Here is a 21274-nt window from a genome sequence, read left to right on the forward strand (position 1 = left end):
ATAGAGTGAAGCCATTTTTAATTTTTTTTTGAAATCACAATTATTTTCCAAAATGTTATTTATATATTTAAAGTAATTGACGAACATATCTATAAATTATAAATATCTAATAATACTACGAGGACAGGAATAATGGAATAATAATAACAAGCACAAGTGTGTAACCGTAGACGTAGAGGTTGTGAGTTCGATTCCCATTCGAGAAAATGAAATATATAATATGGGGTGGAGGATCTTAACATGAGACTCCCTCTACCTAACCCGCTACAATTCTGTTTTATAATTAAGTTGTGATTTTGCTACTATCAAATCTCTATCGAATGAGATACGTTTCATGTCACATTGAAAAGAACATTCTAAGATTTTTTTTTAATATTTCATACTAACATATACTGTTTTATTTCTGATAAAAGTTGAAATATTTTCGCTACGAAGCTTATAAATTCATATAAATTGTTTAACTTTCAGTTCTTAACCTCTATAAAGGAATTTTACTTTTTCGTAGCTTCTTTTATTATAGAAGAGTGTTTTAAAGTTGGAATTATGCTAACTTTAACGGGTAATATTTTGTCTAATGAACCTTCACAATTTAAACTTTTAATCTTTAAGGCTAACTTTCGTTTTGAATATTTAATTAAAGTATAGCGAGCCGGGACGAATAAAAATAAAAATCCTTTCTATATATTTCTATGACTGAAGGGTATCTATTATCATGTATTGGACATTTATCTTTAAAGCATATTTGTTTCCATTACTTAATAATAACGTCCCTTACAATTTACTAAAGGTTTAAATATTATTCTGTAAAAACTTTTTGTTAGCTTTTTGTATCCCACAGAGGGAACCTGGGAAACTATAGTTAAGACAATCTGTTCCCCATTGATACTTCCGTTCTCAATTTTCTGATTAATTTTTGAGTTAATTATTGATTAGTTAATCGTCTACTATATTACTTGCAAATTAAATATTATAATTAAATATGAATAATATTATATATATAGCACTTACCGTAATCTATTCTCATTATCTAAATGCTTAATGAAACTCTCAGAAGCAGTGTGATGGTCCACAATAGTAGCGTTGTGTTGTTGGAAGCTGTGAAGTACCGCGATGTTGACTTCCACCAGGGCTTTGTCCTTCCAGAGGGTGACAGGAGTTCGTGTGTCTAATCCCATTTTCTGTGCTACTTTCTGTATTCATGAAAAATATGAAATATAAAATTTTTCGATATTTTTTGTGATAGTTATCGTAATTTAAGAATACACTACCTACGATCGTTTTGAATTAAATATAAATAATTTTCAAATGACTTATTAAATTGCACAAATTAAGATGCAAGATTTAATAGAGAAAAAAAAACATTATCATTTAATATCGAGCCAATAAAAAGTACTTAGTTATAATTAGCAGTTTTTTAAGATATCATTACATAAATTTGCATATTAAATGTCCGTATATTTCTAAACTAATAGTTTTAGCTATAATTTTTTCTACTACATCTAAAACACAAATGAAAACTAAATATCTACCTCCATCATATTCAATCGATTAGCATCGCAAAAGTTTCGACATCCTATTTCTGTGCTCATGTACCAGCCGTTGAAGGCGTTCGCCGTGAACTCTATACCACCGCAGTCGAAACGCATGTTGGAGACCGCTGGTAGCGCGTACCAACGGAGTTGCAACTCTTCGAACCACTCGTGGCTGTTTTAATATAATAATAGTGTTAAAATTATTGTAAAATAAAAAATAGATAGATATAGATATGAGATTGTTTTTATATGTGCACATAATATATATAGATGGAGGCCTATCGTAGCGTAGAAGCACAGGCATGCCTTTGTGAACGCGGCCGGTAGGTACGATTCCCACTCGGAAGAATGAAATATTTTCATTTCTTCGCTCTGGTAATGAAGCAAAGCACGGCGTTCATCAACGCTACTCAACACGCAATGCCCTCAGAATTTGGCGGAAAGTGGGAAACGGAAGTGTTTTAGCACTAGGTTACCAAGCTCCTTTTGCCTATTCTGCTGCGTGCGGGATATAACCAAAAGATCTTACTTAATACTTTTAATATGTAAAACATGTAAAATAGAAATGCAACAAAATTCTAGAAAAAATTAACTGAGAGTACGAATGGATTTAACTTTTCTGCCAACTTCAATCCCACAAAACGCGACATCACAAACGGTGATATAAATCAAAAGAATTTCAAAATTTGGTAAAGTACCAAAATGATGAAATGAATTCTTTTAAATTTCATTATCATCATCATCATCTTTCAAACTAGATCTCATCATCAAAAAGACATTACGCAACATAATTAAAAAGAAAAGGAAGCAAGAGTGACAAGGAAAAAATCTCTATTTTATAAATATAATCGAAAAACCCCACTTTAATAGCAGCGTACTATTGTTTGTTCTAATTAAAAACAAACGCTACGAAGCAAATGCAATCTATAGAAATGTTGCATCTAGAAAAATCTTTTAAAGTATCACTGGATCAAGTTTCTTCAGCAGAATACACGCTTCGATACGTTTCAAACAATGCACCACGTGTTAGTTTTGAAACTCGCTAGAGACTCCGAGATTATTTGTGCGAAAAAATAATGATAATAAAACTAGATGGAATGTATGCAGTGGAAAAATGTAAATATTTTTAAATGCGTCTCGCATATTGAAATCGCGTTTTAATATTGTTTTGTAATGATATAGGATTGAATGTTGTTTACTACATTTATATTAGTGATATCTGAGTGTATTAGATAGTAATAAATCACTCTGTTTTACACTACGTGAATTATAAATTTGGTAAAGTAAACTAGAAAACTATATAAAAATTACAACTATTTTATAATTTTCTAATCACTGTGTACTTCGGATTAGCATATCGTAAATTAAATTATCTATGTGGATTTAGTATAATATATTCTAAAATTACATATGTAAGAAATTTAGAATCAATTACTATAATGACAATTAATGTCTTAAAATTACAAATTTCAGGCCAAATATGGCTACTTAATTTCATTTTACCTTTAATTACTATCATTCTTTCAATTAAAAATCGAACTTACAATCATCGTGCTTAACAACAAACCTTAATAAATCCTTCTATTCTATACCATAACAAAATAAACAAGAAAAAAATCTTTACATATAGTCCACAAGATGTCAATAACAACCTATCACCTCCAAACACATTACAGGCAGTTAACATTATCAATAGGCAAACATTATTGAATGAGCCCAGATTTATGGGCTATAAACGCAGATTGGAGATCAGTGGACCACAGTTTTACGATAAGCAATCTGTTCTGTATGGACGCCATTCTCCTATTCGCCTATTTGCGGGCCTTTACAAACCACTATATGCATTCTTAGAGTTTTTTATGTCGGCATAAATCTCAAATGAAAATCGTACGATACGTTTTTCATTTAAGTAGCTTTTGTATACATTGTATCGATTAATCGCTTATGTTGATATAGCAATGTATGGTTTATATGTATTTTAAATTAAAAATATGCATATTTATATCTGTGGATAACTATATTTTTAATTATACATACTTATATATCTATGTAATTATATATTATTGTTTTAGATGAAACTCGTCCGTGAGTCTAACTGTGACTACGGACTACTGCAAAGTTCAATGTTCATGCGAATAAGTTTTTTTAAATGTGTAAAAATCGCGAGAATCGTTAAATATATTCTTTATTAATATATTTAGCTATACGTAAATTACGAATACTGGAAGAGTTATATTTAAGCTGTAACGCTGTCTATAGCAAATAGAAAAAACATATAATTTAATTTTTTGATATTTATATTAAATCTCGAAGAAGAAAACTTCTTCAGGAAAAAATATCAAAAGATTTCTACAAAATGAATTAAAATACAAAAATTAAATATCACAGTCGATAAATTCTCCATTTTTTAAAAGTAATTTAAAAATAGCAAAGTTTTACCAATACAATACTTACATAGGATGAGTCATATGTATCTCCATGACGAACTCTCGCGGGATCTCGAAGTAGTCGGGATCTTTTCCATTAGCGGAAAGTACGAGAGGTAGTATGTCCCATGCAGTATGTGGCGGCTTCCATCCCAGTTTTATACAAAGCTACATAAAGAATATAACATACGATTACTTTAAGAGTATATATGGGAGAGCATATATGGGAATATATATATGGGAGAGTCACTCATGGCACAGGGGCAATAGTGTGACTGCAAGCGCGGTAGATTGTGGGTCCGATTCAAACTAGAGAAAATGAAATTTTTAATATTTTCATTTGTTCGCTCTGATTTCAATGCAAAGCACGGCGTTGAGTTCCAATCACGTCTTTCGCAAAGCTTTCAAAATTCGGTGAAAAATAACTGTAAGCTCCCTCTGCCTACCCAGCTACGAGACATACGAGATATAGCGTGAAGCTGAAAAAAAAGTGTGTATTTATAATTATATGTATTAAAAACAAATGGTCGGTAATATACCATAACAATTAATATTTTATTGTTATAGCAATCCATATCTCAAAATAAAATTTAAAAATAAATATTTACAAGGTATTTCTTTGTATAAAGCAAAATATTCTTTCTTACAAAAGACATTAAAAACAGCCTTTCAATAAAAAACTTGTAAAATAATAATCCTATATCTTAGGATTATCGATACACAATAAATAAACTTAGACATCAAACTCTGTCGAACAATAAATAATACGGATCAGGTGTGGTAAGGCTGGGGAGACACTATTGAGGGATTTATTAATAAAAGGTCAAAGTTGATATTTCTGTGTAAACTGGAAAGTATTTATATTATAATTTTGGAAATTAAAATAAAATATTGAAATAAATTAAACGTAATGGAGCTTGTTATGTCATTAACAAATGTACGCAAATTATCTAAAGAATATATTTTATTTGTGAATACTTATTTTTATATTTAGTAAGTAATCTACATAACACTTCGCTCCCTAGCTTCCGCCGAATTTTTGAGCATGAGCATTGGATTTTGAGTGGCGGAACTCAACGCCGCTCTGTGCCTTCAGAATGGAGAAATTAAAATAGTAATAAATAAATTTCTACTCGAGGGACGATTAGAAATCGAACCCACAACCATCGCGTTAACAGTCACACGCTTATACAACTACGCTACGAAAGTCTCTTTAATATTAAACTTGACCAAAAATAGCATTTCTTTATATATTTAAAATTTTATGTCATATTTTTATATATAAAATGTGAAATATTTTAAAAAACAAACTTAACTTCTCGCTTAACAAACATATTCGATGTACGAAAACAAAATATGAAAATCAAAAACAAAGCTTCTTACAAAACGATGCAGAGAAACAATCTTAAATCCTAAGTAAATCCTTCTACAGCTGTTCTATATATACGATTGTTTAGAGATCTAAACAATTTGCATCCAGCCCAGTTTTCAAAACGGATTCATCGATAGTCCGCTGAGAGCTAGTCTCTGGTGACAAAACCTAGCCTAGAGCCTATCCGTCGTTTTGGTTTGTAATACTATTTCAATAAGATTAAAAATCTAAATCTTTGTAGAGTTATTCAATTGTATGAGAAACATTTTTATAGCAAAAATGTTTAATAAATAATAAAAGTGTATTTAGATAGGTAAGATTATTTTTCGATATACTTCAAGTTATTGATGCTAACAAAACTAAATATTAAATAAATTAATTATCTTTCAAAACAGATAATGGAGAAATTAAATTTCTCGCAACTAAAAAATATTTTTTGTCTTTAGAATTACCAAACTCAAAAAGATTATTACACCTAAAGTTTTGAAAAAAATAGTACAATCTGAAGTGAGATACATGTCTAAAAAATAAGTCTATGCATTCTTCTACAGCTAACTTCAGGGCGACCGGAACTATACTGTAACTAATTCAAATGGTAACCTACCTCAGTGAACTCACAATGCATGGGGTCCCCCAGCACGGTGCCATCAGGCTGCTTGTATCCGGCGTAGCTTATAAGCTGACTGTTCCATATCCTGTAGTCGTGCTTGCCGTCTGTACGTTGCGGGAACACGGTTATTGCTGATCTATTGAATTATAGAAATTATATTAATTATTTAATTAAGGGAAAGCAAACGAAGACAAACTAGAATCGAGATCACACTGTTTTCGTTAGTGCTAGTTAATGCCGCACTTTATTTTAACATAGTGAAGAAATAGAAATATTTCATTCCTGAAAATAGCACTTATTCACTGTCTTAGTCACTGTCTCGTCACGTCTCGGTATTCTCAACCAAAGCAGAAGCAAAGGATAGGCAGAGAGAACCTAGTGTTAAGACTTAAGACACTCTTTTCGCCACTTACCGCTAAACTCTAGAGCATAGCATGTTGAGCGGCGGAACTCAACACCGCGCTCTGCCTCGTTACCAAAACAAGGAAATGAAAATATTAAATACTTAATTGCTAGGAGTCAAACCATAGCCCGTCGCGTTTATAATCGCACGCTTGTGCACGGTGCCAAGACTGGCATCATACCAAACAACTTAACGAGCTAAAAGAAAATCTCTTTAAAAATCTATTCAAATACAGACATTCAAAAGCAATACAATCTGAATACATTTTCATTTCATTTCCAATCAACTTTATGAACACGCTGTATATTCGTTATATATATTTCGCTATACTAGTTACTAAGTAATTTTTTTACTCCATAGTAAGAGAAAACTAACCTGATATTTCCCTTATTGGTACTATATTTGATATGGTTGCACAGCGCTTCGAACATTCCACTGGTGGTTGTCACTTGCCGGCAGTCGAATACCTGTTGAGATATAAAATGTTATGAATTTATGACATTTATGTTTGATAAGTTTTAAAACTTTATTGTATAGTGATTGATGATAGAATTTGAGTGTAGAAGATGGTGGTTTTCACTATTTTCCAGTTCTAAGTGAAGTATAGAAGTCTGTTAGTTAATACTAATTACCAAATAAATACTCTACTATTAAATATGTTTTGTATAAACATTTTTTTTACTTTACGCTGTAACAGACAGAAGGAACCTAATGTTAGACACTCGAGTGAACTTGTTGGAACTTGTTTAAAACATAATCATATACTATATTCAAATCATTACTTTATATTTAAAAGTAAATTCAAAATTTATTTAAAAGTTATTGTTATAGTTCATAAATACATATTTTAACTTTTATACCAAAAGCGTAAACAGCGATCAAAGCACTACGTGCTTGGCATACAAGTGTTATTTTATAGATATTTGCTATGTTTTTGTTTACTTTAACTTCAGTAGATGTTTTTGTATGTTGTCATTTTTATATTAACGTAGTAGGGGGCTTCACCCCCCACGCTTTGTTCTCCAACCCCCGACTTGCAATGACTGAATAATAAAACTAAAATATAATAAACTAGTGGGCGCGCGCAGCTTCGCCTGCTTATTTGGACCCTTAGGGGTGAATTCTAGTAAACCATGAAACATGTGTTCAATTAAATACTTTTAAGAGTTTAAATTTCAAATTTTATAAAATTCGGTGGCCATTTAAAGATTTTTCCATACAAACTTTCAACACCTTATTTGCACCCTTAGGGGGAGAATTCTAGAAAACGATGAAATACGTGTTCAATTAAATACTTTTAAAAATCTAAATTTTATAAAAATCGGTGGCGATTTAAATTTATTTATACAAAATCCCTTCTTAGTGGATGTCCAGATTACAAAAGTAAACATCTCCCCAAATTTAACGTTTCTACCATCAGCGGTTACGGCTGTGCGTGCGTCTTACCTCAGTCAGTGAGGACAAGTCCTTTTATATACCTACTTAGATAAATAAATTGCCATCGCAACAATATTCCGAAATAAATTTACTTTAGAAATAAACAAACGCCTGTTATTTTACAATACACATTTTTTTGTAATAGAAAGAAATTGTAGAACAAAGATTAACTTTCTCCAATATCGAGATAATATTCTATGTTCAATAATTAAACCACGATTGCGTTAAACTATACGTAAATGCTGAAAAGAAAAAGAACTCAATACAGGCTAATATTAACTTCTCCAAAAACATTTAAAATAAAATAAATATACAAAATGAAAACCAAATTCACGCTATATAAACAAATTGAAAAGAACAAACACAAATAAAGTACTCCATTCACTTAGAGTGTTCCGGCGGCCACGGATCCTCATACAGATTAACCCAAGCAATCTATTTAAGCAATGTAATTACGAAATGAAGTCGCGAACATCAGAAAGACTTAAATTTAGTACCACTAATTCCGATTTGAGCCTTTCCCATCCCCCCCAACCTACCACCATCTCTTCTTACTTCCCATCCTACCCGATGACGGTAGAACGAATAAATTATTCGTAATAAGTTTAGAACGACCGCGGCTCAATCAAGCTCGCTAATTACAAAAATATTGAGATTAAACTCTCTTTTCTCTAATTGCTGTTACGGTGAAAATAATTGCTGGAATGTAATTTTTTTATATGATATTATCGTTAAGTCATGGTTTTTTTTTAATTTTTGTTTTTGGAGCTTACATTAGCCTTGTTTTGTTTGTAATTAATGTTTAATTTAAATTACTTTGTATTTAGCAGTGTTTTGTTTTATTTGTAATATTTCATTTTATTTATTTTTTTCATACTTATATTAAAAATGTAATTAAAAATCATATTTTTTATAACTAGCACAATAACAGAATTTAAGCATGTAATTTTTACACTTCAACAAAACTTTTTAACTGTGTAAGTTATTAAACTAAAGTTGCAAAAGTTCTACAATGCAAACTTAAAAATTCGCGACGACGACGGTAACACTTTTTTGAATGAAAACATAATAAAAAAATATCTATTAGAATATATATACCAATTAGATTAAAAATATGATATTATTTTTAAAATTATATTACATCTAAGAAACATTTCATCATTTCCTCCTAATGCATAAATGTATATCACAAATTAGTAAGACTACCACAGAGTTCCGGCAATCAGTGCTGAATTACCATTATTACAGACTCAAAGAATATTTGTATGGCCGGGTCATTTAAGAAAAGAAAAGCTATTACAAAAATTACTTTGATAATTTCCTCAATTTTCGTCTATTTCTTTTGTGGATATTAGGTGTCACTAACACTTCGTCGCCTCAATTTTTAAACAAATTGGTGATGGTAATGTTTATCATCATCATATTTAAGAGAGTGTGCCTATATGTGTGTGTGATTTTGGTTTACATTTTCATATCATTTGTATGAGATTAATTTATAGAGAAGAGATATCTCTTCTCTAATTGTTAAAAAAAGTAGAAAATAATTGCTATATTAGCTTATAATAATATATATTTTCTGGTTTTATTAGACAACTCTCGAAGAAAAAAGAATATCTAAGTCTATCGTGAAATGCATCATATTAGTTATCCTTATCCTATAAAAAATAATATTTTTCTAGTTCCCCCATACTTTATATTTACAAATTACATAGTAAAATACGTCATACTAATACATTATATATAAAATGTAGCAAATAGTTAAAAATCACGTACTTTAGGTCCGTTTAAATATCTTAGAAGTGGGTATAACGAGTACCACATACATACGTATATTGTATACATATATAATACCTTCACATGTGAACCACGTAAGATGTCCAGTATCGAGACCACGCATTCGAATCACGTAAGACAAACAAACTAACCATTACTCTGTTTAACTAAACGTTGTTCGTGTAGTAATTGCGCCTTAATTTCGACGTAATTTTAAATTTTTTGCCTTTGCATCTTAAAAATAAGATTTTTTTTATATAGCAGAGTACATAGGGAATCTATTGGAAGTCGAAAAATATCTGGGGAAAGTTAGGAATGGAGTGTCTTAACACAAGGTTCCCTCTGTCTATCCTGCTCAACTCGGAATTCAACGCCGCACTTTTCCCTCAACATCAGAGTGAAGAAATGAAAATATATACTTTTTTAAATATTTCCTTTCCTCGAGTGGGGATCGAACCCACAACTAGTCGATTTTGCAGCACACTTTGTGCCCTTGCGACTGGCCTCAAATATAATTACATTTAATTTAATAAAAAACAATATAAATATATAAAAAGCAGCTCCACGCCTTTTGCCCACTGCCACTTGGCTATGGCTTGGCTACTCTGGAGTGGCGGAATTTAACGCCATTCTTAGTCTACAAAATCGGGAAAACAACATCAATTTAAATATAATCATTATTATGTCGAGGTGCCTGTCGGTTGCGTATTCAATTCCCACTCGAGGGAGTGAAATATTTAATATTCTCATTTGCTCTTGTCTTAACATTAGGTTCCCAGGTTGCCTGCCTTGTTATGTGCGGATATAGCGTGGGCTAACGAAAAATATTATTCCAACTCCCAATCATCACGTTTACTAATATCTGCCCTACTGCACCACCATGGACTAAATATACACATTACATATGAATTTTCGATTTACAAGAAATCCCCTATCCCTACATTTCTTAACCGAAACTTGCCCTAAGTATGTTAAATTTAAATTAACTTTACAACTTTAGCTACATTGATGAATGCCCAAAACCTTTCTTATCGGAATGCCAAGATAGTTAAAGTTAAAGTTGAACTAAAAACAAACTGGCAGTTAATTGGCTATGTTTTTGTGTCGGCGCAGGAAATAGGAGTTTTCTCATTACAGTCGGCACTCGGCAAATTCATTTAGTTCCCCCGTGCTCGCCGAGACGGTTGGACGCGTAACAAGAATTGAGTTAATTGATCTAGGTTCCTTATCATTTTCGTGTTTACGTAACTTGGGGAATTCCTGACAGCAATTTTGTTTGTTAAACGTATAATTTTCAGAGTTTATATGTTTTAAAAAATTTAGATATTTTTAACAAAAACGATCAAATTAATTTGTATTGTTAAGATTTTATAATGTTATGTTTATGCTTTAATGTAATGTTTTTTCTATAACATTAATTTATATCGTACTTACACTAAGTAGTACTAGTAGTAGCAAGACACTCCATTCTTAACTTTGAGCTTCAGACAAGGCATGGAATTAACATGTTATTTTAATTACCAGAGCAGGAAAATCAAAATAAACCTAAATATAATCAACGCCCGTGTATAAATAGAATCGTTTTTATAGTCAACTTTTTTCTCAGCTACAAGCTGAGAACCTGAGAGCGTAGTGATAAGACATTTTGTTTCCCATGAAGGCACTTCCGTTCGGCACTTACCCTCGAATTCTTGAAGTGGCGGAATAAATGGCCTTAAAAGCAAAGCGAGGAAAAAAATATTAAATATTTTATTCCTCGACTGAGAATCGAATCCACAACCGACGCGTTAACAAACACACGTTTGTACCCCAATGCGTCGCCCTCAACACACCATTTAGATACTTCAAATATAAGCTATCCGCCTAAGTGTAAGTCGAAACGACAGCCAATCTTTTGAAGTTAAAATGTCAAACACTGTCCTACAGACCCTTAACTCTTAGATTCTCACCTGAAGTTTAGACCACTGGATTCTACCAATGCATCGACTCGCGTTTCTCCAAGCCAGCTTAGCGCCGAACACCAGCTCTGTGGTCGTCAGCTGATATGTACCAGTTTTCAGCACTTCTTCTTGAACAGCTTTCCAGCGCGCCTCATGGGCTACAGTGTTCGCCCTGCAATTAATAACTTATTATATATTGCTGTATAATATATTTATTTATAAATCGGTACAAAGAAATCTTACTGTATTTTATCTAAAAGTATTATATGGCATATTAAAAACCATAATATTTTAAAGTAAGTGCAGTTTTATAATAATTTTTCCATAAGTGAAAAGTATAAATATTTAAATTATAATTTAATGTCATGAATCTTACAATATCATAAATGCAAAAATTATTAAAGACTAAAATTTACATGATAATTATTTATTAAAATATAAAATACAATTTAACTCTAGTTTAGCAAAGTTAGCTGAAATTTATAGTTTTTTTGACATAAAAAAGTAAACTAAGCTTTTAACAACAAATCTACATGTAACTAAAAATTTATGGATGCATATCCACGCTCGGGCAACATATGTGAAAAACATAAAGGTATTTTAGATGAACTAGTTTACACAATAAAATGTTGAAATTTAGTATTTGAATATTTTTGTTTATTCTTAACGGGTCTGCGGTTTTTAGAATACACATATGTATAAAAATCTGATCATAGCATATGTTTTTGTATAATATTTTGTTTTATTTCTAGAACAATATGTTTTAAATCCAGCAGAGTGAACGATCACTAAGTTCTAGTAAAATGATCTATATAGCCAAATATGACATATACATGAAGATATTGAAATAGATATACCTTCGTATTGAAGCAAAATACTGTCCGAGGAAGTCTTTAGCGTCGTTAAGTACTTCTTCAGAACTTCTCGGCACATCACCGCGGCCTGGTATAGCCATAAGGCTACCCAGGCAAGCCCTCTCGTTACATAGCGTTGGCTGTAAAAAAATTAAATTAAATAAAAAATACGTTATATATTTTTCAAAAAATAATAATATAAAAGACCAGGAACAACAGATATTGCCCTTTCGTAGAAATATATATTTCAATACATATTCAATTTTATATAATTATTTAATTTTAATCCTGACATATTATAGTTTAGATGCACATTTTTAACATTTAAAACTTACAAATTATTTATTTTATTAATAACTGGCAAACTAGAACTAGACTTGAAAAATAAATATACTCGTAGATATTACTTGCATAGTTATTAATGTAAATGATTAAATGTATTATAATCTTAAACAAAGATATATAAAAATCTTCACAGATTCATAATATTTAAAGTAATCAATAAAAAAATTAAAATATTTGTTAATAAATACAATAATAAAAAGGCCTTTGTAGGTCATAAGGACACAAGCGTGTGTAAACGCAAGTTTTATTTATGGGTTCGAAATCCACATCCTATCCTATTTCTCAGGGGAACGAAATATTAAATATTTTCGTTTCCTCTCTCTGTAACGATGGGAATTGTATTAATGGTAACGGAGTGTATAAACACTAGGTTCTGTCTACCCTGCTATGTGCCGGATACAACATAGAAGCTAAAAAAATAAATAAAAATATAGTAATAAAACATTTATATCCTTAGTGAAGATATTAATTTTTGACAAAGTATGGAAATTTAAAATAATTAATTCCCTCGAGTGGGGATTGAGCCCAGAACCTTAACGTTTACATTCCAACTCTGACCCACTACGCCATAATGACCTCAAAGTTTTACCAGTGACATATCAATGTCCTATTAAGATCATGTTATTTATAGAGCACTTAACGATTTCAATGTAGATTTATGATAATTTATCCATAATAAATGTACTTAAGTGACCCTAAGTAATATTCATAATGTTAGTAGTAATTAAAAGAGTTCCCTTGTGGCACATTGGCAGAAGCGTATGACTATAAACGCGACACGTTGTGAGTTCGATTCCCACTGAAGCAACATAATTATTTAATTTGTCCATTCCATAAAGTAAGATAAACTTTTCATATTAAGTTTTAAATTAGGGTATTCTACGCTTAGCAGGGTACGAAGAGGGAACCTGAGAACCTAATTGTGATACTCCCGTTTCCCACTTTCAGACGAATTCTCAAGGCATTGATTGAGTGTTGAGTGGCCGATCTCAACAGTCCGCTTTGCGCTTGCAAAAAAACAGAATCAAAACATTATAATAATGTATCAATTCAAAAAAAGATTTTGGTAAAGGTAAAATAAAAATATTTTAAAGTATGAGACTGTAATACAAAATAACAAAAAAAAAATTAAAATTTTCTTAAAAAAACAATTAAATTTACGTGAACCAGGTCTTATTAAGTAAACGAGGTTGCGACGTGCAAAACGTGCAAGATGGAGTTATGACAAATTATTTTACACACTTCACGGTTTATACTATATAGGATTTCATTATTAATTAGTATTACTATATATAAAAATATTTCTATTATTTTTTACATTTACCCTCTTAATTAAAAAATCATTTAATATGACAAAACTTACCACTCTTGGACATGTAGAATCATAAAGTCGATCATACAAATATTCCCGAGATTCATGATTCTTTAACACTTTAGGCCTTGTAACTTTGCGGGGTTGTTTTCTATCGAGCTTTTGTATAAGAATTTTAATCTCTCCGTTTTCACCGTTGTTACTGTTTTCACCATTTTGATCTTTGTTTACTTGAGCCAAAACAAGATGGTCGATAGGGCATGTATTGACTTCCTCACTCAAGCCTGGTAAAAGATCTTCATTTCGTTTAATAACTTCTAAAGTATTGTTAATAACTGTTTCCGAATTTTGTATAACACCGGGTGCCATTTTAACTTGTTAGCTTTACACTTTTTTTATTAAAATTGGTAAAAATTAGGAGGTTTAAAATTATAAGTACAAATGATGCGCAGGCGCATACGCGGCGCACTAATCACAAGTAGGTGTTACCGGTGTATATATAACAGTTTTATCGTCTGTGACAAGGCACTAGTTTGTTTTTAATATTTGCAAACAAAGGTTTGAATCTTATTTAATAATTGGTTAAGTTTAGTTAATGTATGAAAATGAAATAGCTTATCTGTGACAAGATATATAAAATCAAATATAAACAGGTCCTATACAGGTCTTGAACTACGAGTATATTATGTTATTTTCAATAATAACTTAACTTGTAGAATACGATTTACTTTCAAAAAAATAAATACTTGTACAAAAAGAAAGTTATATTTTTCAGTTATGTTTTTAGAGTGAAAATGATTGATGACAGTCAAAACGAGTGCGTTTGAGAGATTGCATTTTTGAACTGCGAATTCGGTTAACAAACATCTACATAAAAATTAGTTTTTTTTTATTATATTCATCCTTAGGTATCGAAAGACGATTTTTTTAAACATTATTGAACCAACTTTTGGGGCCGTCATGGCTCAGTTAGTCTCAGTTAGGCATGTAAGTAATTTGTGTTGGTTCACATCATATTCTAATTATTAGGGTTTCATACCTAAAAGAAAAAAAAATGGAACCCTTAGAGGTTCACTTTGTTATCTGTCTGTCCGTTTATCAAGACCGTTTCTCGAGATCGTGTGTACACGTAATCAAAACCTATAAGATATTTCCCTTAGACCTACAATTAAGAAATTTGACAATTTATATAACTATAATTTTATTATAATTATATAAGTATAGTTTCGTGCACACGCCCGCAAACTTAAGTTTGTCAAAAAAAAATTATATTCTTATTCTTGTAATGAGGCGACACGCGGCGTTGAGTACCCCCATTCAACATCCGCCGTCTTAATGGGTACGGAGTGTCTTTACACATGGTTTTCTGGTTCTTTCTGCCTACCTAACATGAAGTTAAAAAACTAATGGTTCAATTTCAGTTCAGTGGAACAGCCTCTAACTCTAAGGGCGATGTAAGTAAACCAATTTCTTGAAACTTGAGCTTAAAAAATTGAAAATCTAAATTATCTCCATCTACCCGCTACTAAGCTAGTGTGAAGAAAAAAATATATATAGTGTTAGCGTACTCGTGTAAAAGTAGGTAGATTTAAAAATTTAAAAGCAGTGAAATTGTGTCAAACGAACACAGTTGCTTGTAGGCGGAAGCCCTGATTGGAAGGTATCTAGTATGTAGTGTTGTTATTGAGTGATACATGTCACTGGTTGTAATTACGTGGAACCTCTAGCCGAGTACGTTGGAAACATATAGACGTATGTACGTATGTATTTTTATCGTGTTTTCTTAAAAACGCTAACAGCTTCCGATTTCTAACAATGGAATATTTCTCTTTAAAAGTTATTTCGGCGAGCTAAATCTAGACAACCTCGTGACGTAAACCATTACTTAAGTAAGAGCAGTACTTAGGAACCTTATCGGCATCTATTTATAGAACAGTAAGATAATAAGGGCCTATATAAAGGCTTCAATCTAATGTAGAATGAAGTCTTAAAGTATACTAGACATATATATAACATGAATTTTAATTATCTCATGTTATATATTAATTTTTATACTTTTCCCAACTTTGATAGTTTTTGATTCCATTTCTTGAGTCGTTGCGCATTAAGAGGTAGAAATGCTTCGTTTTGTCTACCAAAGTGGCAAAATGAAAATAAATTATATAATTCCACCGAGTGGGTTATTTTCAATAATGTCAGAAAAAGTTTTAAGATGCATTTTGCATCGAGGTACTTGTAGAAATAACATATAATTTCAACGCCATATACACTTTAATTTTTTTCTAAGTATTTTTTTTACCCCCTAATTAAAATGTAATTCCGCGATTAATTAGATGAGAATATCCCGAGTAGGATATAAAACATTATTTCATTTATTATTATGAAGATAAAGTAAAGCTGTTTTCCAGAGATAATCAATATAATTATTTTGATTTGAACTTCAGACTATTCTATCTTTTTGTTGGTAGGCACTAGTTCCAGTAATGTAAATGCTTACTTACATATCACTAAGTCTGTTTTACCCACTTTGTACAGAACTAAAGAAAAAAACCTAAAAAAAAACGAGGAGAACGGAGTGCCTTAACATTACCTTGCTGTTAAGGAGAAAAATAGAAAAATATCTAACAGTTACCAGGCAATCACCACGTGCAAATCATCCACTATATTTGGCTATCACAAATATTTGATATGTAAATAAATACTACTGTCACCATAGGGTTGTACATATCATTGTTATCTCTTATGCAAACCAGCTAATATGGCGACTTCAGTCATGTGCCATACTAATAATATTTGCATTAAGTCATGCATAACGTTTCGATTTGAAATCATGCTGTTTATTTATGATTTAAATAGTATAAACATGTACTAAGAGACTTGGGCCAGTTGTGGTTCAAAGTGTGCCAACAACGCGGTAGGTGTGGATTCGATTCCCACTCGAGAAAACTAAATATACCTTGATAGGAAATAGAAATCCTTTCCTATTTTGTTTTAAGTTTGAAAATGAGCCGCCTGGCTAAGAAAATACCTTGAAAGATTTTATAATAAGTTCTGTAAGTAAAAAATAAGTTCTGTATGTGTTTGTTCTGTTTTTTAATTGATAATCGTTATTTCCAATTATCCACAGACACAAATAATTTTGCAATGTTTTAAGCTTATAGATATTTTATATTACATATCGTTCTCCTATTGTCTCATCTATAATACTTTACTTTCACCAGAGTGAAAAAAAGAGTATATTAAATATTTAATTTCCTCGAATGGTGATCGAATCTATAAACTGAAGCAATTACAGTAATACGCTCGTATCCCTGCGCCACGGCTGGCCTCGATTATATTGTGTTGGACATTCCATTTTTGAAGAAAGGCTGTTTCCCATTTGACCGGGGGCTAAACCGCAAGTAAAGCTAGTCTTTACAAAAATAAAAAAAAAACAAAAAAATTTGGAGTGATATAAAATGTAATTTTAATTTAATTAAAAGGTTAGCACGACGGTTGTGGGTTCAATCCCCACTCGAGGAAATGAAACATTTATCTAAATTTACATATATTTCTAGTTTCGAGGCAAAGCGCGGCGTTGTGTCCCGCCACTCAACACCCAATGCCTCCAAAATTCGACGGAAAGTGGGGAACGGAGTGTCTTAACACAGGGTTCCCTCGGCCTACCCTACTGTGTGCGGGGTATAGCGTGAAGCTGTATGTATGTTTGGGGAAATATATATGTGGTGTACAAATAATGTTATACCTAATATACAATTCGACTGTAATATTATTGTTTTCATAAGAAATATTATTTTATTATTATGCTAGTTTTAGACTGCTCGCTTCACGTATTCTTGTTTATCGTTTGCTTGAGATTCTTTGAGAAAATGTTATATTATACGCAAAAGATGCCGTATAAAAATAAACTTTATTATTATTGTATTGTCACAGTTGTATTGTTATACCACAGATATCTCAGACATACTAGAAAAATTACGGCGTTGAGCTACGTCAATTTATAGTTGGTTAAACGAGTTAAATAGGAATTAATAATCTTTGCTAAGATAAAAATATGTGTTATTTAAAAAAAACTTATATAAAAGTTTTTTTTTATATCAGAGTAGTATATGCGTACTTTTAAGACAAACATAATCCAAATTATGACAAAACAATATTTAATTGTACAATTCCATTTAAATAAAGGCTTTAAAAGTAAAACTGTAAAAGTTTTATTAAAAAGTTAAACACTGAAATGCACAAGTCACTAAAATTTAGACGATGGCATTAACCAAGTTGTTTGTATGCAAAAATGTTTTAACAAGTTCGCTTGCTTAATTTCTGCAATTTTTTTAGGGCTTGTTGGGAATTTTAATAATATATCCACAACAAGCCCTAAAAATTACACAAAATAAACAAGCACTATTCAACACGCAATGCCTCCAAAATTCAGCGGAAAGTGAGGAACGGTAGTGTCTTGATGAGAACAGACTGTCTTAACACTAGGTCCCCAGGTTCCCTGTGCCAACCCTAGTTAATGTGAATCTAAAAAAAATATTACATACAAAGAAACATATAAACAAATGATTTAGTTAAAATAAATAACTATAGCATTGTTCGAATGTTATAGTTTGTCATTTTAAAATCATATATTTTCAATCAATACATTATCAATAAAATCGATGTTAATTAAAGTTTTCTATGACGGTAAATGTTTAATGAAACAGATAATTGAAAGTATGTCACTGTTGGTTGACCATAGAGCAAGGTAAAATTAATACCTTCCTGCATATAGATACAATCTCATATATTTTGGTTTTTTGGTTGACTTGGAATAATAACAGAACTCAACGCCGCAACATAAAATCAGCTTCACGCTCTATCCCGCACACAGCACGGTAGATAGAGGGAACCTAGTGTTAAGATACTCCGTTCCCCACTTTCCGCCGAATTGTGCTTTATATTCGATAGATTGAAAACGTTTTTGTGTTCGCTACGCCACGCAGTGAAAAGGACAAAAAACATGTATTTTACATGAAATAAGCAAAGTGGCTTCTCAAGTATTTATAGCACTTGGTGCTTCTAAAATATGAACAAGTCTACTTCGGGTCGGGCGTAATTAATATACCAGATATTCCAAAGGTTGCCGCATAAATATTCATCGGATGTCCCCCGAGATCAAATGTGATTTTGGGTTTATCTTTAAGATATCTTTCCGTTTTTACTTTTAAACAAGATATAACTTTTAAGGTTTGTTGAAAACTTTCCAAATGAATGAGATAATAATAGAAGCAATGACATTTTTGGGCTATTGTTATACATCTGCAGTGTACATACTCTGTTAAAATTTTCTCTGCTTAACCAGAAGCAGTGGGAAGTTATACATATATATACATATATTTATATATAATTAGTTTTCCCCATATTAGCCAGAAGATATAAATATTATGTTTAATTAATGTCAAGATAAATATCTAAGTGATTTGTTTTTCTAATCATTACAGTATATCGCAAAGTAAACGAAGAAGACCTAATGTTATCACATCGGTTTCTAATTTTGCGCTCAAGTTCAACGCACTACGCGAAGACATAGTGGGGAAATGAAAATCTATTTTTCTTCGAGTGGTGACCACAACCATCGCATTTGTGGTAAGTCGGTGCCATAAGACTTTGCTTAATAAATAAAATAATACATTTAATTAAATACAATAATTTAATTAATTATTGAATACAATAATTTAATTAATTATTGAATACAATAATTTAATTAATTATTGAATACAATAATTTAATTAATTATTGAAGTTCCTTCCGGCAGGCTTGGAAGGGATAAGGATTTCGCTGCGTGACGGAACTGAAAAAAATGTAATAGTAAAACCGTAAGAAAAATGCGTGGAATAAAACCGTTAAATGAGACGTACGCAGGCGCGACAGTCGCATACACAGACGAGTAGTGTGTAATACCTTTCTCTTTCTCCCTCTTTCTTTTTTTAGTTGATAATTTGAATTACGATGTTTTTTTATTTTAAGTAATTTATTATTTCCTAAAATACTGAATTTCCTAAATACTTTCTTATACTTAAATAAAAACTAATCAGCAAAATTTAAGAGAAAAATCAAGAAAACCTACATAAAAATGAGCACGACTTTTTTTGCAATTTGTGTCGATTCTACATTAGCCGAAGAAACTTCGTTCCTACCTGGTGTCCAACGACACCACATTTTAATTTTTTATAAAAATTCTTGACAGAAACTAAATATAACCATACTGTACAATATATCAATAACGATAATTTCAATAAAGCACTTACAACAGAAAACTCAGCCTAAAATAAACAGACGACCAATGTCAACCAGCAAAAATAGCCACTCATTGACTGTAATAACTGACTGAAGAGTAGTCATTATAATCCCATTCCTAACCAAATAAAAAATATTTTCCTCTATTATATAAAAATATATAGCTTTCTCCATTATATAAAAATATGTAGGCCGTCGCGGCACAGCGGTATAAGGGTGTGACTGTAACGCGACGGTTGTGGGTTCGATCCCCACTCGAGGAGGTAAAATATTTATTTACGTTTTCATTTCCATTTTTTCGCTCTGATGTCGAGGTAAAGCGCGGCGTTGAATTCTTAATTTTTTTCTTATTTTTAAATTATGAAGGAAAAAATATTTTTACAAACGTAGTAAGGGTGTTGTAGCATTAGGTTGACACCGACTTCAAAATTATAAAATCTTTGTATAATTATTTTTCACTTTTTAGTTCGTTGTTAGAAGTCGGTTTTTCTTTTTGTTAAAAATTAATTTATTTTACGATTTTAAGTGATGGGTAGATCTTAAAATGATGCTTCTTAAACGAGTGGTGATGGTGGTGGTAGTGGTTGTCAACGAGTGGTTGTGGTTGTCCTATGTAAAACTTTATTTATTTAGGTATTATTTTTGTGCAAAGTTACATTTTGGTATATTGACAAGAACATACATAAAAAGTATTCGGGCGAATTGAGAATCTCTCTTTTTTGAAGTTGGTTGAATATGAGAACATCCTCTTTTTTGAGGTTGGTTGAAAAGAAATGCAACGATCAGGAATCTCACCTCTGACATCAATTTAAAAAGTTTTTGCTTGTAAATTTTCACCGGAACCCATAATCGGAACCTAACCAAACTTTCACTAAATTATCCTTGAAGTGTATCCTTTCAAATAAAAAAAAATCATCAAAATCGGTTGGCGCGACCTTGAGTTATTCGTCTATTTGTCGGCCACATACCTAATGCAAATTTAAGACTTATG

The 21274-nt window shown here is 31.3% G+C and overlaps 1 protein-coding gene across 2 annotated transcripts in view; it reads right to left on the reverse strand.

Moving 5' to 3' along the window:
- The window catches only part of Nos (Nitric oxide synthase), a 103146-nt gene that overhangs the window by 23925 nt on the left and 57947 nt on the right, over positions 1–21274 (reverse strand). The window contains exons 1-8 of one of the 2 annotated variants that reach the window (XM_085204370.1): positions 14056–14465; positions 12351–12487; positions 11503–11665; positions 6719–6810; positions 5935–6076; positions 3987–4126; positions 1530–1704; positions 1009–1190 (exon numbers count right to left, since the gene is read on the reverse strand). In XM_085204370.1, coding sequence (XP_085060496.1) covers positions 1009–1190; positions 1530–1704; positions 3987–4126; positions 5935–6076; positions 6719–6810; positions 11503–11665; positions 12351–12487; positions 14056–14373 — 1349 coding nt within the window. In that variant the 5' untranslated portion in view covers positions 14374–14465. Of the gene's footprint in view, positions 1–1008; positions 1191–1529; positions 1705–3986; positions 4127–5934; positions 6077–6718; positions 6811–11502; positions 11666–12350; positions 12488–14055; positions 14466–21274 lie in introns of those variants that run through there. The other variant, XM_085204371.1, reaches the window with a different exon arrangement.

The sequence above is a fragment of the Heliconius melpomene genome, chromosome 20, assembly GCF_056956725.1.
Source record: "Heliconius melpomene rosina isolate 202511_hmr_F chromosome 20, ASM5695672v1, whole genome shotgun sequence".
Taxonomy (NCBI): Eukaryota; Metazoa; Arthropoda; class Insecta; order Lepidoptera; family Nymphalidae; genus Heliconius; species Heliconius melpomene.